The sequence below is a fragment of the Labrus mixtus genome, chromosome 7, assembly GCF_963584025.1.
Source record: "Labrus mixtus chromosome 7, fLabMix1.1, whole genome shotgun sequence".
NCBI classification, from domain to species: Eukaryota; Metazoa; Chordata; class Actinopteri; order Labriformes; family Labridae; genus Labrus; species Labrus mixtus.
In genome coordinates, this window is record NC_083618.1 from 4,752,829 (window position 1) to 4,770,482 (window position 17,654).

General features: G+C 36.1%; 3 protein-coding genes across 38 annotated transcripts in view; 1 reads left to right on the forward strand and 2 right to left on the reverse strand.

Annotated features, from left to right (window-relative positions):
• Window positions 1–2,923, forward strand: part of cast (calpastatin) — a 40,307-nt gene extending 37,384 nt beyond the window's left edge. For 31 of the 34 annotated variants that reach the window (XM_061042275.1, XM_061042277.1, XM_061042271.1 and 28 more), the window contains 4 exons: window positions 218–304; window positions 1,285–1,314; window positions 1,587–1,698; window positions 1,817–2,923. In XM_061042275.1, the coding sequence (XP_060898258.1) occupies window positions 218–304; window positions 1,285–1,314; window positions 1,587–1,685 (216 nt within the window). In that variant the 3' untranslated portion in view covers window positions 1,686–1,698; window positions 1,817–2,923. The remainder of the gene's footprint in view (window positions 1–217; window positions 305–1,284; window positions 1,315–1,586; window positions 1,699–1,816) is intronic. The other 3 variants (XM_061042255.1, XM_061042262.1, XM_061042269.1) reach the window with 1 other exon arrangement.
• Window positions 2,924–3,220: 297 nt separating this feature from the next.
• On the reverse strand, window positions 3,221–6,069 carry cd8a (CD8a molecule). Its single transcript, XM_061042288.1, has 6 exons — window positions 5,793–6,069; window positions 5,348–5,665; window positions 5,161–5,259; window positions 4,957–5,064; window positions 4,737–4,776; window positions 3,221–4,084 (listed from the first exon to the last, which is right to left on the reverse strand). Exons 1-6 carry the CDS (start codon window positions 5,839–5,841, stop codon window positions 4,033–4,035), a joined length of 666 nt encoding a protein of 221 aa, XP_060898271.1. The 5' UTR covers window positions 5,842–6,069; the 3' UTR covers window positions 3,221–4,032.
• Window positions 6,070–11,667: 5,598 nt separating this feature from the next.
• cd8b (cd8 beta) lies at window positions 11,668–16,219 on the reverse strand. Of its 3 annotated transcripts, none has more exons than XM_061042292.1 (7): window positions 15,745–16,219; window positions 14,435–14,677; window positions 13,370–13,456; window positions 12,947–13,036; window positions 12,428–12,461; window positions 12,253–12,303; window positions 11,668–12,124 (listed from the first exon to the last, which is right to left on the reverse strand). In XM_061042292.1, the coding sequence occupies exons 1-6, from the start codon at window positions 15,791–15,793 to the stop codon at window positions 12,294–12,296; spliced, it is 513 nt and encodes a 170-aa protein (XP_060898275.1). In that variant the 5' UTR covers window positions 15,794–16,219; the 3' UTR covers window positions 11,668–12,124; window positions 12,253–12,293. The 3 variants fall into 3 exon arrangements, with proteins under 3 accessions (XP_060898275.1, XP_060898273.1, XP_060898272.1); XM_061042290.1 differs by having other exon boundaries at window positions 11,668–12,127; window positions 14,312–14,677; window positions 15,745–16,214; XM_061042289.1 differs by having other exon boundaries at window positions 14,312–14,677; window positions 15,745–16,213.
• Window positions 16,220–17,654: the final 1,435 nt, after the last annotated feature.

The following is a 17,654-nucleotide window of genomic DNA, read 5'->3' on the forward strand; positions in this document are numbered from 1 at the left end:
AAGCTAAAAAAAAAATCCAGTCATTGTTAATACATTCAGTACTGCCTATTCTCCTCCTGCTATGACAGACCTCTTAGATATCACTTTGAACAAGGGATCTATTTGTGTTTTTTTGTTTTGTCCATTTCATATAGTGCATGAATTAATTAGAAATTGATTCTTTTGATACACACGTTTCTCATTTATTTATTACATTAATCATGATATTGTTTTCCAGCCCATGCCCGGTACCGCCCTGGATTCGATGGCGGACACTCTGCTCCCAGACGTCGCAGTGTTCAATCCGAAAACAGAAAAACCAAAGGTAAAAAGATCTGCGCGAGATCAGGATGTACCGGTTGCTCCATTAGTGGGCAAGTGTATTACAGAATGTTCTAAACTATACAGCAAATGATTCATCATAACCAATGACAGTGTTTTGCCTACAATCAATGCAAAACATGTCTCAGAAAATTTCTAATCAATTTTTTATCTGTTCTGCAATAACCTTTGATCATCTCTTAACCCATTGATTTTCGTCTTGACCAAAGGCAAACGGCAAACCAACTGGTATTGCAGCGATGAAAGTGGGCAAGCAGACCGGTTCAGATATATTGTAACTGATTCTAACTGACCTAAAAAGCCTCGCCAGAAACGTTGCCAGAAACGTGGTTAAACTGGGATAAATATTGGAAATGCTTTTAGAGAGCGGTTAGAAACGCAGAAAGGTTTTAAGACAAAATGTAGAGCTGGTTAAACACTTAACACAGCTCTCTCTGTTATGTTTGGAATTTGGACTGCAATACTCATTAAAACGCTTTGTGTCAGAGTTACATATTGTTCAATTAAGTCTAACATTCCACTTATAGGAGTCTGATGAATACAGACCTAAAATGAAAACCTTTCTAAAGCTTTCTCAAACCACTCCCTACACACTTCCACATGGATGGTCTGCCATGTTGACTGCTGTCTAAAACCTCTGGGTGTGGATTTAGAGTGGACTGTTAAACTGAGGATAACTTCCTGATGCGGTGTAACACCTTTCATTGTATCTTCATGTGACATGCCCCAACAGGACATCAAACATATGGGGAGAGTTTTATCATACCCTCTGTGCCTCAGTGTGAATGTGGAGGGAGCGGTTTTAGAAAGCCTTTATGAGGCAGATGATGTGTTTCGTTTTTATTGTTACAGTAGATGGCTCCCTCTGTTGGTTGCTGACAAACATTAAGTGTGTCTTCGGTCACCCCCTCATGGATCACAAAATATCTGTTGATCTTAACCAAAGTGTCAAATGTGTTACAGGGCAAGAGCAAGTCAAAGTCAAGGTCTAAAGTAAGAAAGCTGCCTGCTGCATGAAGTCCTCAATCAATCAGATATGCACAATAATAAATGAATGAAATGTGCTTATGATTGAAAATAAAAAAAAACACATTTCTCCAGTGTCTGCATGAAGCTGCATGTGATGCACTCTTCACCTTCTGCTTATTGATTTGTCAAAATCATTTCAAGGAAATTTACATGAACACTGAATGCAAAGGTGTTGATTATTTTTGTTGTTGTTGCATTTGTGTACTTCTTTCTTTAAAATTCACTGTGTATTTCAGAAACACCATGCAGAGGATCCATCTGCCACGGACCAGTTACCTGCTCAGCCGAGCTCAGACGTTATGCCGACATCTACAAAGAAAGGAGGCAAAAGATAGACCACTTGGGAAGGTTTGTTCTCAACTTTTGCACAATTCTGATCAGTTAAAAGATGCAAACATGCTTCGAAAGAGGATGGGAGAAGACCCCATTTTTTCCACTGACAGCTCAATGTGTCATTTGCTTGCAGATTGTCGGCAAAACTGTCCTTAAGGCCAAAGGGACGCACGAGGGAGCTGCTTCCTGGATAATGTTTCTATTTTTCTAAAACGTCAAGAATGTATACTGGATGAAAGAAAAACCTACTCATACCCATAACATTTGCAGCACGCGTACATACAGATTCAGACATGCATACAAACACCTACACACACACACACACACACACACACAAAAGCACATGTGAGTGCGTTGCCTATTTTGCTCGGTTTTATTTTTATTTAAGAATGGGAAAGATTGGTTTCTGGCTAGAGAAAGTGACAAAAATTATTTTAAAAAAAGGATGAAGGGTGAGGAATGAGTGTTGAACGGCCTGAGAAAGGAAAGAAAGTGCGGGGACAGGCACGTTTGTTAGTCAGTGTATTGAGCGTGCTGAGGGAAGGAAGACGATGCTCATCAGAACTCTGCATGACCACCTCTAGTATGACAACATACCTAAGCTTTAGCTGTTTGTATGACAACAGACATTATCTAAGCCTGGTGGTGTTGTAAAAGTTGTTACTTTCAGCTATTGTGTGAGCAGCAGAGTGGGTGTTAAGTATCGGGATGTTTGTGCAATCTTGGTGTAAAAAGAAAAAAAAAAGCCACCTTTTCTTTCATGATGTGGTGATATACCAATAAGACACTAGTGTACAGCTCAGTTTGCTTTTATTTTGGACAACACGTAGTTTACCATTTTAAATATGTGGAGGATTTAAAGGAGGCGTTCTGCTTCAATCTGATTCGAGAGCTTCTTGCAAATGCCTAATACTTTCTGAGGGACTTTTGTATGTATTTGGCCTTGTAGAAAAATATAAATGCTGGTGTCCAAAAGTGCACTTAGTGAACTGAGGTGGTAAAAACTTTGTAAACTGCCCTTGTTTGCATACTGTAATACAAAAGATATTTGCTTTACATGAACACTGTATACTTTACAAAAGGACTTTTCAAATGTAGACATAAACATATTACTTTAAAAAAAAAAGTCTCCATGTCAATGTTTTGTGTGGGTGTGAGTCGAACGATATGAGAGATATTTGAGATGTGGGAATACTAATTAAATAAAAGAGTTCAATAAAAAAAAAATCTAAAACTCGAAGCGTGTTGTTTTCTGTCATTTCCTTGATTTGTTTGAAAAAAACTCAGCTGAACTGCTACGTGACTTTTTTAAAGTTTCCTGCACATAATAATTAAAAGTGTTTTCATTTATCTCCTCTTGTGTCTTTGTGGTTTTTCATCCTGCATACGGCTCTAACAGCTGACTTCCTTCTGACTGAGAAGGAGCTTTCAACGAAACAAATGTCTTCTACTCAAACTTATATTTCTGTGCCATGACCCTAAAAGTGGGACGGGGTTTGGTGTGTCAAAAAAACAACAAGATTATTAGGTACGATAGTGTGAGTCGCATTATATCAAATTTTATTGTACATTTTTTAAATTTAAAAAAATATATCATTAAGTGAAAGAATTCTAAATTCAGTATGTCCAATTTAAAGAAAAAAACAATAGAACCACAAGTGTTAGTTATTACTTTTCAAAAAATGTTGTCGCAGTAAATAATAATTTAGATGAACAAAAATGTTTAATAAAGCTCAGATCAAAAAATACAATTTCATTTGATTCAACATTTCAAGTTATGCCTGAGCCCGGCATCATTTAATCACATTTATTAAGAGCAAAGAGTAAAGAACTGAAATAATTCAAGCTAAAAGCAAGTGAACTTCATGCTTAAATTACAAAAAATACAAAGTAGGTCATTATTTAGGATCAAGTAAGAAGTATGAAGAAAGCATCAAAAGCACTTATGTTTATTATTAATCAAATGTATGCTAAACTAAAAAGTATTACAAATTCTCTTTACAATTGTCAAGAAAACATCGATCACAATGCTGAATCTGAATGTTTTCTTGGATCTTGTGTGGTTTTTATTACCATTAGCATTCAACTGGGTTATATCTCTTTGATAGTTCAATTAGAACATAACGGCACAGCTTCATCAGCCGTCAAACTAAAACAAACAGTTCAACTGGAAGATGACAATAAACAGTTTTGAAATGATTGCATGTGTCTACTTCTTGAACTACTTTCATACATGTCTGTCTCAAGCAATGAAAGCCTTTGAAGACGGCAGGAACATTTTTAAAGGCAACAAATAAACAGCACTGTAAAACATTTTCAGTGTGAAGAAAATGTCTGCAACCATTCTCTTTATATCTGTCTGCTGGTCTTCATTTGATTTCCAGGAGGCATCGCCCGCGGTCTATAAGACATTGAAAGGTATATGAAGAGTCATTATTAATGTGCGTACAGTACAATACAATACAAAAGGAAGCAAGGCCACGATTGATGTCCTGAGGTGTTGTTGTTTCTTTAAATGTGTGTATTTGTTTTGTTGTTGCAACAAATGGGGATTTTCATTCTACAGATTAAAGATAATATGTGGTAATCACTCAACAGGCTAATTTTTTATTTTTTTTGTCCCAATCAAAATTAATTTGATATCATGAAGCAACAGAAAACAACATTAATAAAAAATGATGATATCTTTCTCTTTCAGCATTACTTGTCCAGTGGCATGGGCCTTTGGAACCACAATTAGTGGTAAAAAAGTTAAACTTTATTAAACAATTTCCTAAGAACAATCTGGTTAAAGCGTAACTTGGTACTCGTTTCAGAGAAACCAAAGCTCTGATGGTAATGTGAGTTACTGTTTTTGATGCACAGAGTCATTTGCTAGAATTAAGTTTAACTAAGCTTCAGTTAATACACGCATATTAAGGCAGAGTGACAAAAATACAAGTGTTTCGATTTGTACGGTTGGAGGACTTCAGTTTTCCTAAGATCGTGGTTACAGGCCTCGATGGAAAAGTTATATAAGATCAAACCAAATAAAAAATATATACAATTCTTACTTTCTTTTATAATGATGTGGGCATCTCCGTGTCCTTATCTCTTTAAAAAAAAAAAACAATGGTGTTGTCAAAAACTTGGCAAAGAAACACATTTTAATTTAAGACAAGCAGGAAAAAACAACTTGGGGAAAAATGTTATTAAATCTCATACAACAAATTGGGATGTACCAATAACTATTAGTTTAGTTTGTTTAAGGTTAAAGCTGTGAAAAGGACTTACTATTGCAGTACAGAGTGGTGATGATGAGGAGAAGAAGAAGAAGGCCACAGCTGCCAACAAGTGGACCCAATATGATTGGAGAGCAAAGCATCAGGGGATTTGTTTCCTCTGCAAAACGTTCTCAGTTAATACCTTTTTCTCCTCACTGTAAATGAAGGTGATGTAGACCAATTTGCACACAATATTGTGATTTAGAAGAGTTACCTTTCCTTGTTTTATGGTCACAGACGCATGGCGCGGCAGTCGTGCATGGACTTGGTTTGGTGGTGTTCAGCGGTGCTTCTGTTGAGACTTTAACTTTTTCTTCAGAAAGAATAAAGATGTGAGGGGAAGTGTGACTTAAAATAATCCATTCTTTAATCATTATGCCAAATGATCCAACAATACTCACCTCCGACCAGTCGAGTCACAGTGCCAATTTTCAATACCTGACCTTTCTGAGAGACACAGCCGTAAACACCACTGTCGCGAGCTTTGTTGAAGGAGTTCAATATAAGTTTGCTCTTTCTGTTACTGAAGATGGAGGAGAAGGAGGGATGTGCTGCCTTCATATCACCAATTAAGTTAAAAGATGCAATGAATTCCATGGCAGTTATGTCCAGCACTCGAAGCCAGACAAAAGTGGAGCCGAAATCTTGAGTATTACATACGATTTCAACTGCCTCCTTCTCTTTTATCACTCTTTCTTCACAGGCTCCCGTAGTAATTTCTGAAAAATGTGGTAAAATGGGAGCAGAAAAATCATTCACCAAGCACAAGACACAGAGACAAATCATGAAACAACACTTCCGCATGGTCACACGAGGACTTATCAGTAAAATGTAAGCCAGACTTACTCTGAAAAAACACCAGGATCACCAGAATCTGCATCCATTTTTGGTCCATTTTAACCCCTGACAGTTTTAGCTGTTAAATTTGTCTTTGTGGTGTTTGTTGGAGACTGACGGGGGATAATTCAGTGAGATATCAAACCACGCCCCAGCCGTAATCTTCTTCACTGCTATGTCAAATGAGATCATTGCAGCAGAGTGTTGCAGAGACCTTCTGCAGCACTGTCGTGGTCTGCAAGGCGTTTGAAGTGGAGCCCACCGATCTGCACAAAACACCTCTGCCTATTGTTGAAGCATCTGACAGCCCAATTTCATCCAAGATATACTGACACACAAACGCAGCCGTGCAAAGTCTGTAGGCTGCTAAGGAAGTGTAGAAACTACAAACTGAGCACATTACTAAGTTTAAGTAATGTAGCAGCCCACTCTATATAAACAGAACTCCACACAGTTTCAGCATGAACCAAAAGTTACATTTCAAGAAGTAAGAATTTTTTGGACTTGTTTTTATGCACTAAGTTGATTTGGGTTAAAGTCTGCTCTGTTGAAGTGCTCTTGAGCAATAATCTCGACCATCTACTATTGGAGACTCCTCTGTATTTTTATTTTGGCCCTTTAACTCCCTCCAGTGCCTGTGTTTGAAAAACTACATTGCAAATGGAAATTCCTTTTGAAATAATAAAGATTTTGAGTCGATGTTTCTGAATTCTTTTACTGGAAATTGAAAGATCTGAGAAGGGCTTGAAGACAAGTATAGGCTTCTACCTAAACAATGCCCCAAATTTGAATCTGACCACTGAGTTTGTTCAGTAGCACAGGACATTTAAACAAAAGAAGAAAGAAACAGTTTGAAACATTTAGACAGTTTTCTAACATATATATATATGCATATTTTTTACATTTAAAATCCATATTTAGTTACCTCGTGAATATATTACACTGTGAATGTACATATACAGATATATGATTTAAATTTAAATTATCAATCTATTCACACCTTTAATGTAAATACTGTAAAACTCTACCTCAGGTTAACTAACCCATCTGTCATATAATTATATTTCTTAATTACATTTTTTATTATCATGTTTAGTATTTAACATTTTTGCATTACTCAACACTGCACTATTGTCTTATTTAATCGTGTACATATCACTTTGCTATTTTGTGTTTTTTGTTATATTTAATGTTGTACTTTTGTACATAGAGAGTACAGTTCACAAAGTGTGTGTAAGCATACATGGCCAATAAAGCTGATTCTGATTCTGAATAGTTACAGCCCAGATTCAAAGGACAAGGAACTTAAAAATAAAAGACTACACCTGAGTGGCTTTCATTGGTTTCCAAGCTCACTCATTTCTCTTTTATCCAGATCCTCTGCTTGCTAGATTATGAACTTGTATTAACACCCAGACCTATACACTGTGACCTATCACTCCAACAGGCATCCTTTATTGAAATAAACCCAATTAAATGTAGTGTTGGCTCATATTATTAAAACTCAGTAATAGTATGCTGAGTTTATAAAAAGTAAAATAGTGTTGCATGACTGAAACAGAGAAAACAAATATCACTGCTAGGTGGCAGCAAAAGCTGGACTTAAAGCTCTGTGATCGGTGAGCAGGAAATCAATAATCCATCGGTCACAAATCTGAAGAAGAGATTGACTTGGTTGATTTTACTTGATTTTACTTCAACATAATTTGATTAACTAATTACAGTATACTGTAACTAACTGTGGTCAGATAACTTCAAATGTTTTGGCGGGTTGCTTATGGCCCATTTAAATCTGTACTTGACTGGGAAGTCAAATGTTAGCACAACAAAGAGAGAGAATAAGTAAAACCAAGGAACATAGCTTATACCAGCTATAATATAGTATCATGTCACCTTTCTCTGCATGTGAAAGCTCAACTGTTTTAGGAAAGTGAAACCGTGAGAGTAACAGCTTTTATAGCACAAACCTGGGGTCGTCTTATTTCCTGCTCAGTGATGGAAAGTAAGCGCACTGATGTAGAAATGGGCAGCAAGTGCTGACATTTCGCTCTCTTGTGGGCGATTATCTGTTCCAATGAAGGGGAGGAAAGAAACAGAGATATATACCTCATATACCTATGCTTAAGAACAATTGTTATTTCCTGTCACATAATTAGCCCGAATTCAGTAATATGATTAACATGACTTTTTAAATAAAGGTCTCCATAAATTTCTGTAACATTTAATTCAAAATGAAACCCTAATGGAAACCCGATTTTGGTTGAATTTGTTTTCAGTAAGCTGGGGATTCTGTTGGTTTTAGAGGGAAGTCACAGTCAAAGCGTTCTCGGTTAGCCCACCTCACCTTCCATTGCTCCGTTTCAGAGTGTAGTCATTTGCAAACACACCTGCATGGGCTTCCCTATTAGTCACACTGGGGGTCTCCAACCTGAAACTTGCATTGGCGTGTGTTTGCGTGTTTTTGTGCTTTGTACATGAAGTGGGTGCCCAGGGGAAGCCAGTGAGAAAAAGTGTTCCCTGTTCGGTATTTTGAAAATGAAATGAATCATTAGAGACCTCTTTTCATTCCAAAATAGCAGCAACATCTAAACCAGTTAATGAACATCATCAGTTTATTTTCTTCGTCACTTTGGCAAACCAGTCTCTGCTCTGTTGCTGCATTGGCAGTTCCAGGCATTATGGGATTTGAAGTTGTGAAAAAGAAACCAAGAGCAACAGGAGGAGTAAGTAGAAATTGAGTTTTTAGAAGATTTGGATACAAACTTTTATTTTTAGCTTTTACTTACAGTAAAGAAGTGAAATCAGATCATTAAATATGTGTATCTAAATATTTTTTATTTGCTTAATGTGACATGGAATTGACAAACGAGGTCATGTGTTTGGAAAAAAGTAATTTACAGATCTATCCTATGTTAATATAGTAATATAGTATGTACACAATACTCATCATAGGCTCTCTGATCAACTTGTCTCTATGATATCTAAATTAGATAGTGTATGTCAGATCTGACCTTAATGTGTTTACTGCCTCCTGTGCTTTAGGCTAAAACCAAGAAACGAGCATGCGCGGACGTATTTCAAAAAGGGATTTCACAACGAACAGCCGAGTGTAATAGTCACCTATAGTTTGTCTTTGATTTATTTTACGTTTACATATTAATGAAATGAGATATTTAACATTCATGAGTGGCTAAAAAGGCTTTTTAGGCTGGATTCCTGATTTATCCCATGAATTCATTTAAATCTAAAAAGTTTAAATTTTGCAAAGCGTTACTTTTAGAGAACACACTGTGTATATGTGAATACTTTTTTGTTTTGTATGTAAATGATTTTAATAAGAAGAATCTTGAAGATGGTAAAATCAGTCTTACATTAAAAGCATGGGGAACTGGATTTTTATTTTTGAAGTGGAGCCCGAGATTTAATGTCATTAGTTTATGTTTTTTCATGTTTTCCATCAGTGTAAAGTACATAGAAATGCATTTTATTTGTATTAAGGTGATATATAAATAAAGCTTGATTGATTGATATGTAAACTGTGTACTATCACTTTATGCCTTTATGGGAATTTACTTGTGAAATTAAGCTAAACAAGAGTCTTGTGTTATATTACAGAAAATAAGACTAATATTGCTTACAGTTTAGTGGATAACCACGCCATAATGTTGTACATCTGCTTCATATTGTTCTTGTTTGCATTTCATGTATATTTCTCAGAGAATAAGAGAATTCTATTCATTTGAAAAGGTGACAGAAGTGAAAGTGACAAGACACTACTTTAAAACAACTATGTAAACAATGTTTCTTTCAAGGCTTCACATATTGAATTGAATTTGACTTTAACTTTAACAATAATCAAACATTTGTATGCAACAATAAAAAATGACATCATCATCTATAATTGTCTATCTTTGTGTTTTAAGTATACACATTTCTATTTTTGATGAGAAAACACTATTAGTCATCTCATTTATCTATCGTTTCAAACTGCCCTCATTTATGATCCTGAAACGTTAGCGACATAGGACTTCCTACCGCCATCAGACTGTACAACATCAGTGGGTCCTACAGTCTGTCTTCATCATAAACACTGGCATTCCCCACCCTAACCCACAGTGGCTGTCACACTGACATACCTTGGACTCTGTCCCTCATTCCATATTATTTCTAGATGCTTATTTTTGACATTTATTGCTTGCTTTTGCCACCTTATTTCAACTCTGCCACTTCATCTAATAACTGGTCACTTTAAACTCAACTTGCCACTTAATGTCTCGATGTCCTGTATAGTTTTTATTAAGATTTTAATTGGTGTATAGTTTACTTAATTCTTGCTTGTAATAGTTGTAAATATATTGTCCCTTTATCTTTCCCCCACTGGGGATCAATAAAGGATGATCTTGTCTTACCTTAAACACAAAACGCACCACACTGCACAGTTTGTAATTGAAGTTCTACTTGGCCCAAGCTCTCTACAACAGCAATTGAATAAATTCTGTGTGCATAAAGTTGACAGTTTTCTTTCTCGTCTGTTCTTTATTAAAGTGTTTCTATGTGCTTGTTCATATGAGGGCCAACTGTAGTACCTTGATGTTCAACATCTTTGTTCACCCATGAGTGGAGCTCAGTTTGAAAAGTGGGAGTTGAAGGTAATCTTTGTCTTGTTGCTTCATTGTCTATGTTGTTGAACATATAAGATATTATATGAACATATATATATATTTTAATTGAAGTGATTGCTAAATAAGCATTTCATTTTTTAAATTTCAATTAACCTGTGTCGTGTGCAAAGATTCCATCAAATGGATTTACTTATCTGAGTTTAAGTACATTAGTAATGTCCTTGTGATTTATTGCCCGACCCTAAAATACAGATCCTTGTAAACTCCATTGTATACTGTAAAGTATCAATAACAATAACAGCCTCCAACATCCAACACTAAGATTCTTTGAGTATTATTTAAATGCTTCTTCTAAATGTATTTGTATTAAACTGTTTCATTTCAAACACAAAAATGTTTCTGTCTTTCCCTCACTGTGTACCTCTGTGAGTGCTTGTGGTTCAGTCTGTGGTATATTTGTGGTCGTTTTGTTTCAGAGACTAGATGAAGAACTCAAAGTTAAGAGAAGTGATAGCATCTCAGTGAACATGGCTCTGTCTCTCTTCTCTCCACAGAACACAGGAAAGAGTCGCTCGCACTTGTTAAGACCCGAACAACCACCAACCTAGTCGTTTCTTTACCATCCTCATCACACAGGTGTACGTGTGTGTGTGTGTGTATGTGCGAGAGCGAGAAAGAGAGACAGAGAGAGAGCAAGAGATACACAACTATCTATGACAGATGTTGCATCCTGTCATTTGAAAATATAAATATTTATTACATGTGTTGTTGGCACATTATCCGAGGCTGTTCAACAGAAAGTGAATGTGATGCACATCAAAAGTTCATGGAAGAAACCAAACCCTTCAACTCACAAATTCTACTTACGCAAAACGCAATATTGACAATGGATACACCCACTTCCAAACCTCTCTTTCTCTTCTCTGACATACACATGCAGAAACCTTATAAACAACACAGAACACATTTTTTAACGTAAGAACTTAACTGTAACTGGACAAAATCTGCACCTTTAATTGGATAAACCTACAGTGATAGGATTCAAGGATGTAGCCATATCCTGATGTCTCTAAAGTAACCTTGGTCAAGGAGTCTGCCCCTATGAGTCAATCATTTTAAGGGGATTACTGACTTTTGGCGATGTATTGTATTTACAATAACAACTGTGTAGCTGTTATAAATGAATCTGTAACTGGTTGATTTGATTACAGATGGTCTAATAAATTCAATCACAAATCAAATGAAAAGGTTTGCCATTTCAAAAGTTTGAAAAATAGACTTTTATTGACATAAAAAAATATGCTCACATAAACATCAACTTGAAAAGAGCTGTTTCCATCAAGATAGATGGAACAGCACAACCATGAAGAAAAATAAATACAGAGCGGGGCAAAAAGGAAATTGAACAATACTCTAAACTCAAAGCTACAGATCGGAAACCTTTTAAATCAGAAAACAGTCCCATATAATAATGATTATTGATGATCTGAAACAAGATGAAAAGTTAAAGCACACCGAATTGAAGCTGATGGAGTTCAAAGGCTGTCTTGCAAGAAATGAAACAAACATGTTAAGAATATCACAACACATTACAAGGTTATTTCTGTTGAAATCCTGAACTCTTCTTTGACAGAGAGAAACATTTCACTGTAAATAATGACACCTCTTCATGTTCTTCGTGCCCCGCTGAATGACGGCTCAAGAGAAGCACTTCACCCCCTGCTAACACAAAGGCAAAGCTGGATTTTTATCGCATATTGCAAAATGTCTACATATAAACATTTTTGATAACAAAAAATACATCATTTTATATACAGGTATGTAAAGATTCACAATGAGGTACATACTGGAGGCAAACACAAGTTGAATCTGCGGAGCTTTGGGTCATCTACCTTTTCCTTAATGTAGAAAAAAAAGAAAGATTAATGAATCGGTAAATAGAGTCGCACCAGAAAAAAATGAACAAGTTGTTTAAAGAAAAAAATCACAGCTATTTAAACCATTTTTCTGCAATCTACTTACTTCACAAAGTGGTGCCGACATTTTTTGGGTAGCCCTATACAAGCGAGAACGGGACAAACAAAAGAAACACCTTAGAGATAATTAAAATGCATATTTTACACATTGTAATATTTTTCCATATATATGTGGGCTAACCTGGCAGCATCACCTGGTTAAATTTTAGAATAAACACAAGAAACTTGTGCCCTAATGAAAAGATAAGTGCTGCGTAAGACCCTACCCCACCAACAGTATTGCAACCTTCAACATGGGCTCTGTATATGCAAGCTCCAGGTCGTGACAACAACGACACAATCTAACCTACCACATGGCTTCTAATGATCCCATTACCCGGCAATGAGACTAGATGGACAGCTAGAGCTCGCACATCAACGGGGTTATCAAGTGGGCACCTCCTTACACTGGTGTTTTTGTCAAGTTAGGCCTATGACAACACTGAAGGCTCAACAGTTAACTAAAGTGTGCTTTCTTAACATGAATTTACATCAATTAGCATATATTAACTGAACAACTACTCACGGCTGAAGTAGTACAGTATGAAGATGAGAGCTAGAGCTAGGGATGCAATAATTCCAACCAATGGCCAAAGAATCAAGGAGCCGCAGCCATCTGAAACATCTGAAACAAACAAATATATATCATTTCATTTTGACATATTTTAGATTGTGACGCTTCAGGCACAGGCTATGGTTGTATGGAGCCAATTAGGTGGTTATACACTGTGTGGACAAAGCTACCTCTTCAACTGTATTCATAGCATTGCAATATGGTAAAGGATACATTATTTACACCCCATTACATTTGACAAAAAATTACTTACACATCATGACATGCATGTTATTTTCTTATTTATAATCAGCAAAACATCATACAGTACTAATTATGCACTCCCAACAATGTGTGCAAACAAGTGCCCTTTTCCTTTTGTGAAAAATCACTTACCCTGTGAAGACTTCCCCTTAGAGCAGCGACACACTGACCTGACTGTTGGTTTGGGCTTTGTCTTGACAGGTACAGTTGGAAGCATGACTGTCAGATAAAGACCAAACAAACATTCAAACCAGTCATGAGAAAGAAGCTGTTAGACAAGAATTTAGCCTACATATGTATTAATTACATCTGAAAGAGAAACCAGCTATTTCATATCTGTTTTTCTGTTTCTGTCTTCATCTATTATTCTTACCAAGATCCATCCTTCAATTTTTCTCCAAAATACATCATGCATATTGCCTGTCTGTGTATGAGCAATAGCCCAGTGGGTTGTGTATATTTAGATTCTTTTTTTTAACGCAAAGACAAGAATTGAACATGGAGTTTGTTATCCTTAAACGTCGAAACTCATATTCCTCATGCGCACCTGTTGCCCTGCCACATCCATAAATCTCATAACAAAGCAACAGCACTCAATGTGTTCAGTGCTTCCAATGTTGTTTGGAGTGTTGATTAACTCTATGTGGATGCATTAGACAGAAGCAACAAGTTCAGAAAGACTAACCATGGACGGCTGAGTTGAAGAAATTTGGCCAGAACCAATAACCTCGAATAAAAGGTATAAAAATGGAGTTCTGCGCAATGACCGATACATTTTTTTTTTTTATTTATTCATATGAAACAAGCGACGTAAGATAAAGTTCACTGTTTGAACTCAAACTGGGGACGTCCCAGTAAGGTATTGATATTGTATTTTTTATTGTACAAACTATATGTTGTGATTTTACACTAGTACAGACTTAAATGCCGATTTGCATTGACATTATTCTGATTCTGATTTAACCGCCTGCCACTTTTTTTGTTACGATTCTACAAGTCGCACAACGATTGGTAATTAATTTTTTTTTTTTTTAACTGCTGTAAAGTAAGAACTTCAATGTTGAGCATACAAACCTCCTGGCAGAAGAAGAACGCCAGACTTCCACACTTCCATGTTTCTATTGCCCTTCAGAACACAAGAATAAATCCCTGTGTCCTCCTTAGTTACGTTGCTGATGCGGAGTGTAAAGGACATACTGCTCTTCTTGGTTATCTTGAACCGTTTTTTGTCCACACCAATACCATAGTTATCACGGTTGGCGCTGTTGCAATGGCCAACGAACTGTACTTTCTGTGGATTACTGTGGAACCAGTAGACGTTGTCACAGGAGAAATGAAAGCAGTCACACTCAATAGTCTCTGTGCTGAGGATTTTAGGGTATTGAACTTTGACACTTTCTTGTAGCAGGATTGGGCTAGGACCTTGGGATTGACCTAGAACTAAAAAAGAGGAATGTTGTGAGATTTCAACAGGCACAGAACATTGAACTCCAACAGCTTATGGTCTTTAAACCTGTTAACACCACATAAAAAAAGTCACACTACAAAAAAAACTCACTATGCCACAAGCAAGGCAGAAGAAAAATGCCTCGCAATATGATATTCAAAGCAACAAATATCACAAAAGGTGATGCAAGAATGGAAATTAAATCCACCATGAAGACATCCTTCATACATGTTAGAAACTTTGTAGAGTTGGCATTTTGAAATTACGATGCAAGATGTAGCAAGCATTTATGCAATGCCAAAAGTGAAGGTATAACTATTGTGATCGCTGTTGCATCACTAGTTTTATGAAATATCTACAATAAGAGGACTTTCAAAGGGTTCCAGTAGAAGAAAGGTTCTGGATCACTGTTACCGGGGTCATGTACACATTTCGTTCTTACAAACATGTACTCAATTCTCTAATTGTTTGTCAGTCAAAAACCTCCTCAATTATAAATTCTTATCCAGAAAGTTGCACTATACATAAATACAATTCACTCCAGCTCATTGTTAAAGCTTTTAGAAAATTGCTTATAAAAGTCTATATTAAAAAAAACATCTTCCATATAATGCATACCTGTGAGTAGAAAACAGTTGTGCATTAAGCCTTACAATTTTTCATCACTGTACCTTTAATCCAGGTTGAACACATTATATTTGTGTGATTACATGACAGTATCAAGACCTTATAACAGTTTAAACGTATAATTCTGAAAATTAATGTTATCTGTACTTCTATGGCAGTTTGACCGTTGCAGATGTAATATTGGACCAAAGGTTTCTGTGTTGTGCTTAGGTCTATCTCAACTGATGGACTATCAACAACAAGTGTTGCCGTTCTGCACAAACTCTGGTTTGGATGTTATTTGATCATTACAATCATAATTTTCATTCAACATCAATGTTCAGTATGAGTGCACAAAAACACTTCCCTTGCTACAGGCCTCTGACTGACTCACGATGTTGATTATGCCAAAGTGTCACTAAATAACTTCAACAGAGAAATGTAATAGTCTTACCTGAAGTGGGCAATGATCCTATCAACAATGCCAGTGTCAGCGGGATCATTGTGTCTGGTCGCCAGTGTGCATGTGTACGCGTGTTTGTATCTTGACTGGTGGCAAAGGGACAGTGCTGATACTTTCTTTTCCTGCTATCTATCTGTCAGAGATGATGGGAGGATCTGAGCTGACAGGGCCCTGAGTCGTCAGGGTAACACCCCAGTGAGACAGACAAAGGACCTATCAGTGTAGGCCTACACAAGCCAAAGGATTTTTAAACAACACTCTCCATCACACACTGCTAAAAAAAAAAATACAAGGTACTTGAAATTTGAAATGTACATAAAATAGAAAAAGCTATTTTAAAGGGTACCATCGCAAACATAAAAAAATCCTTATAAAAATGCTGATCTTACAGGACCACGTTAACTTTAAAATGATACACACCCAATACAAATTGTTATAAGAGAAAGAGACTGCGCATTAAACCTTACATTCATACAGTGATCATGACATAAAGCTAAGATCAAGCTGACATGATACCTCTTATCAAGCAACAAAACAATTTATATACACAGCAGCAGTTTGCAGTGCTGTGGTCTCTGCCCAGGTGCATGACCTAGAGCTCAGCGGAGTCCCACATATGTCACTGTTTTTGCTTTACTACAGAGAACATCGAGGGAACACAAATGCACAGAGAATAAACACCAGGTATTAACTGTAATCATACGATCAGCAATACAAATCCTGACCTACAATGCTGTAGGTTATTATTGACTATTCATTTGTGGTCATAATGGGTATAAATACACACATTAGGAAAAGACTAGTCTGTGTATGAGAAACTGACAAAGCTTCTCTGCAACACAAATCATTGAAATTGTAAATACTCTGACCTCAGCAAATAAATTCCAGGGAAAACTGGGTACATTTTTCAAGGAAAAATCCTTCAATATCAATGTTTATGTGTTCTTACTTAACACTTAAAGGAACACACAAAGAATTAAGAGTGATGAGACGTTTTGTTTTTTAAATACATGAAACATGAAAATTTATAAGTGATTTATGTTACACACCCTTTGTCACAGCGTCAAGATTTGAACATTCAACCGTGCTTGATTTTAAATTTAATTCCAATTGAATATAAACTTCAATTGGTACTTAGATCCCCATGTTAGTGAAATATATATTCAGGTTTAAGACACAATATTACTTTATGTCTTGTCTGTTCATAAAAAGAACATCTGTCCCTTGATTATTTCCATCACACTGGACAAAATGTAAGTCACTTAATGATCGCAGTTAGTAATGTGACATGGGAGCACATTTAGCTCCACTGAAAGAACTCAGAAAACATCAATGTAAACGTGTTACTTCAAGTCTCTGTTAAATGGCCGTCATTTCCAAACAGCTCATATTTCCATTGAATATACAGGAATACGATACTTGATAACGTATTTCAATTATATTTAATGCTAGCTCACACCTAACAGTAGCAAGCTAAAATATTACATTTTCTCAAAAAATTGAAAAAACATGATTTCCACAACAGTCATTCTCGTCCACTTTTTTAGTTTCCATCATTTTGTGATGGATTTAAAGTGAAGAACACATTTTCTTTTGACAGGGAAATCCATAGCTCTCGCTGTCTTTAACACACTTGACAATATTTAAACAATCTATATGTACGTATGTTTTCACATGTTGTGGTTAAGTTTTTTCTCTCTCTTTTTTTTTAAATCTAAAATGAAACTGCAATAAAAACCACAGTTAAGAAAGACTCAACTGGGGCTGCAAATGCCTATTTATTCCATTGAGTTATCTGTCTATCAATTGATAAATCATTGCAGATATAGAGAGTCAGACATTAATAATAAAAGGCCAATGTCTTTTACAAGAGCCTAAAGAAATGTATGAACAGATTTCTC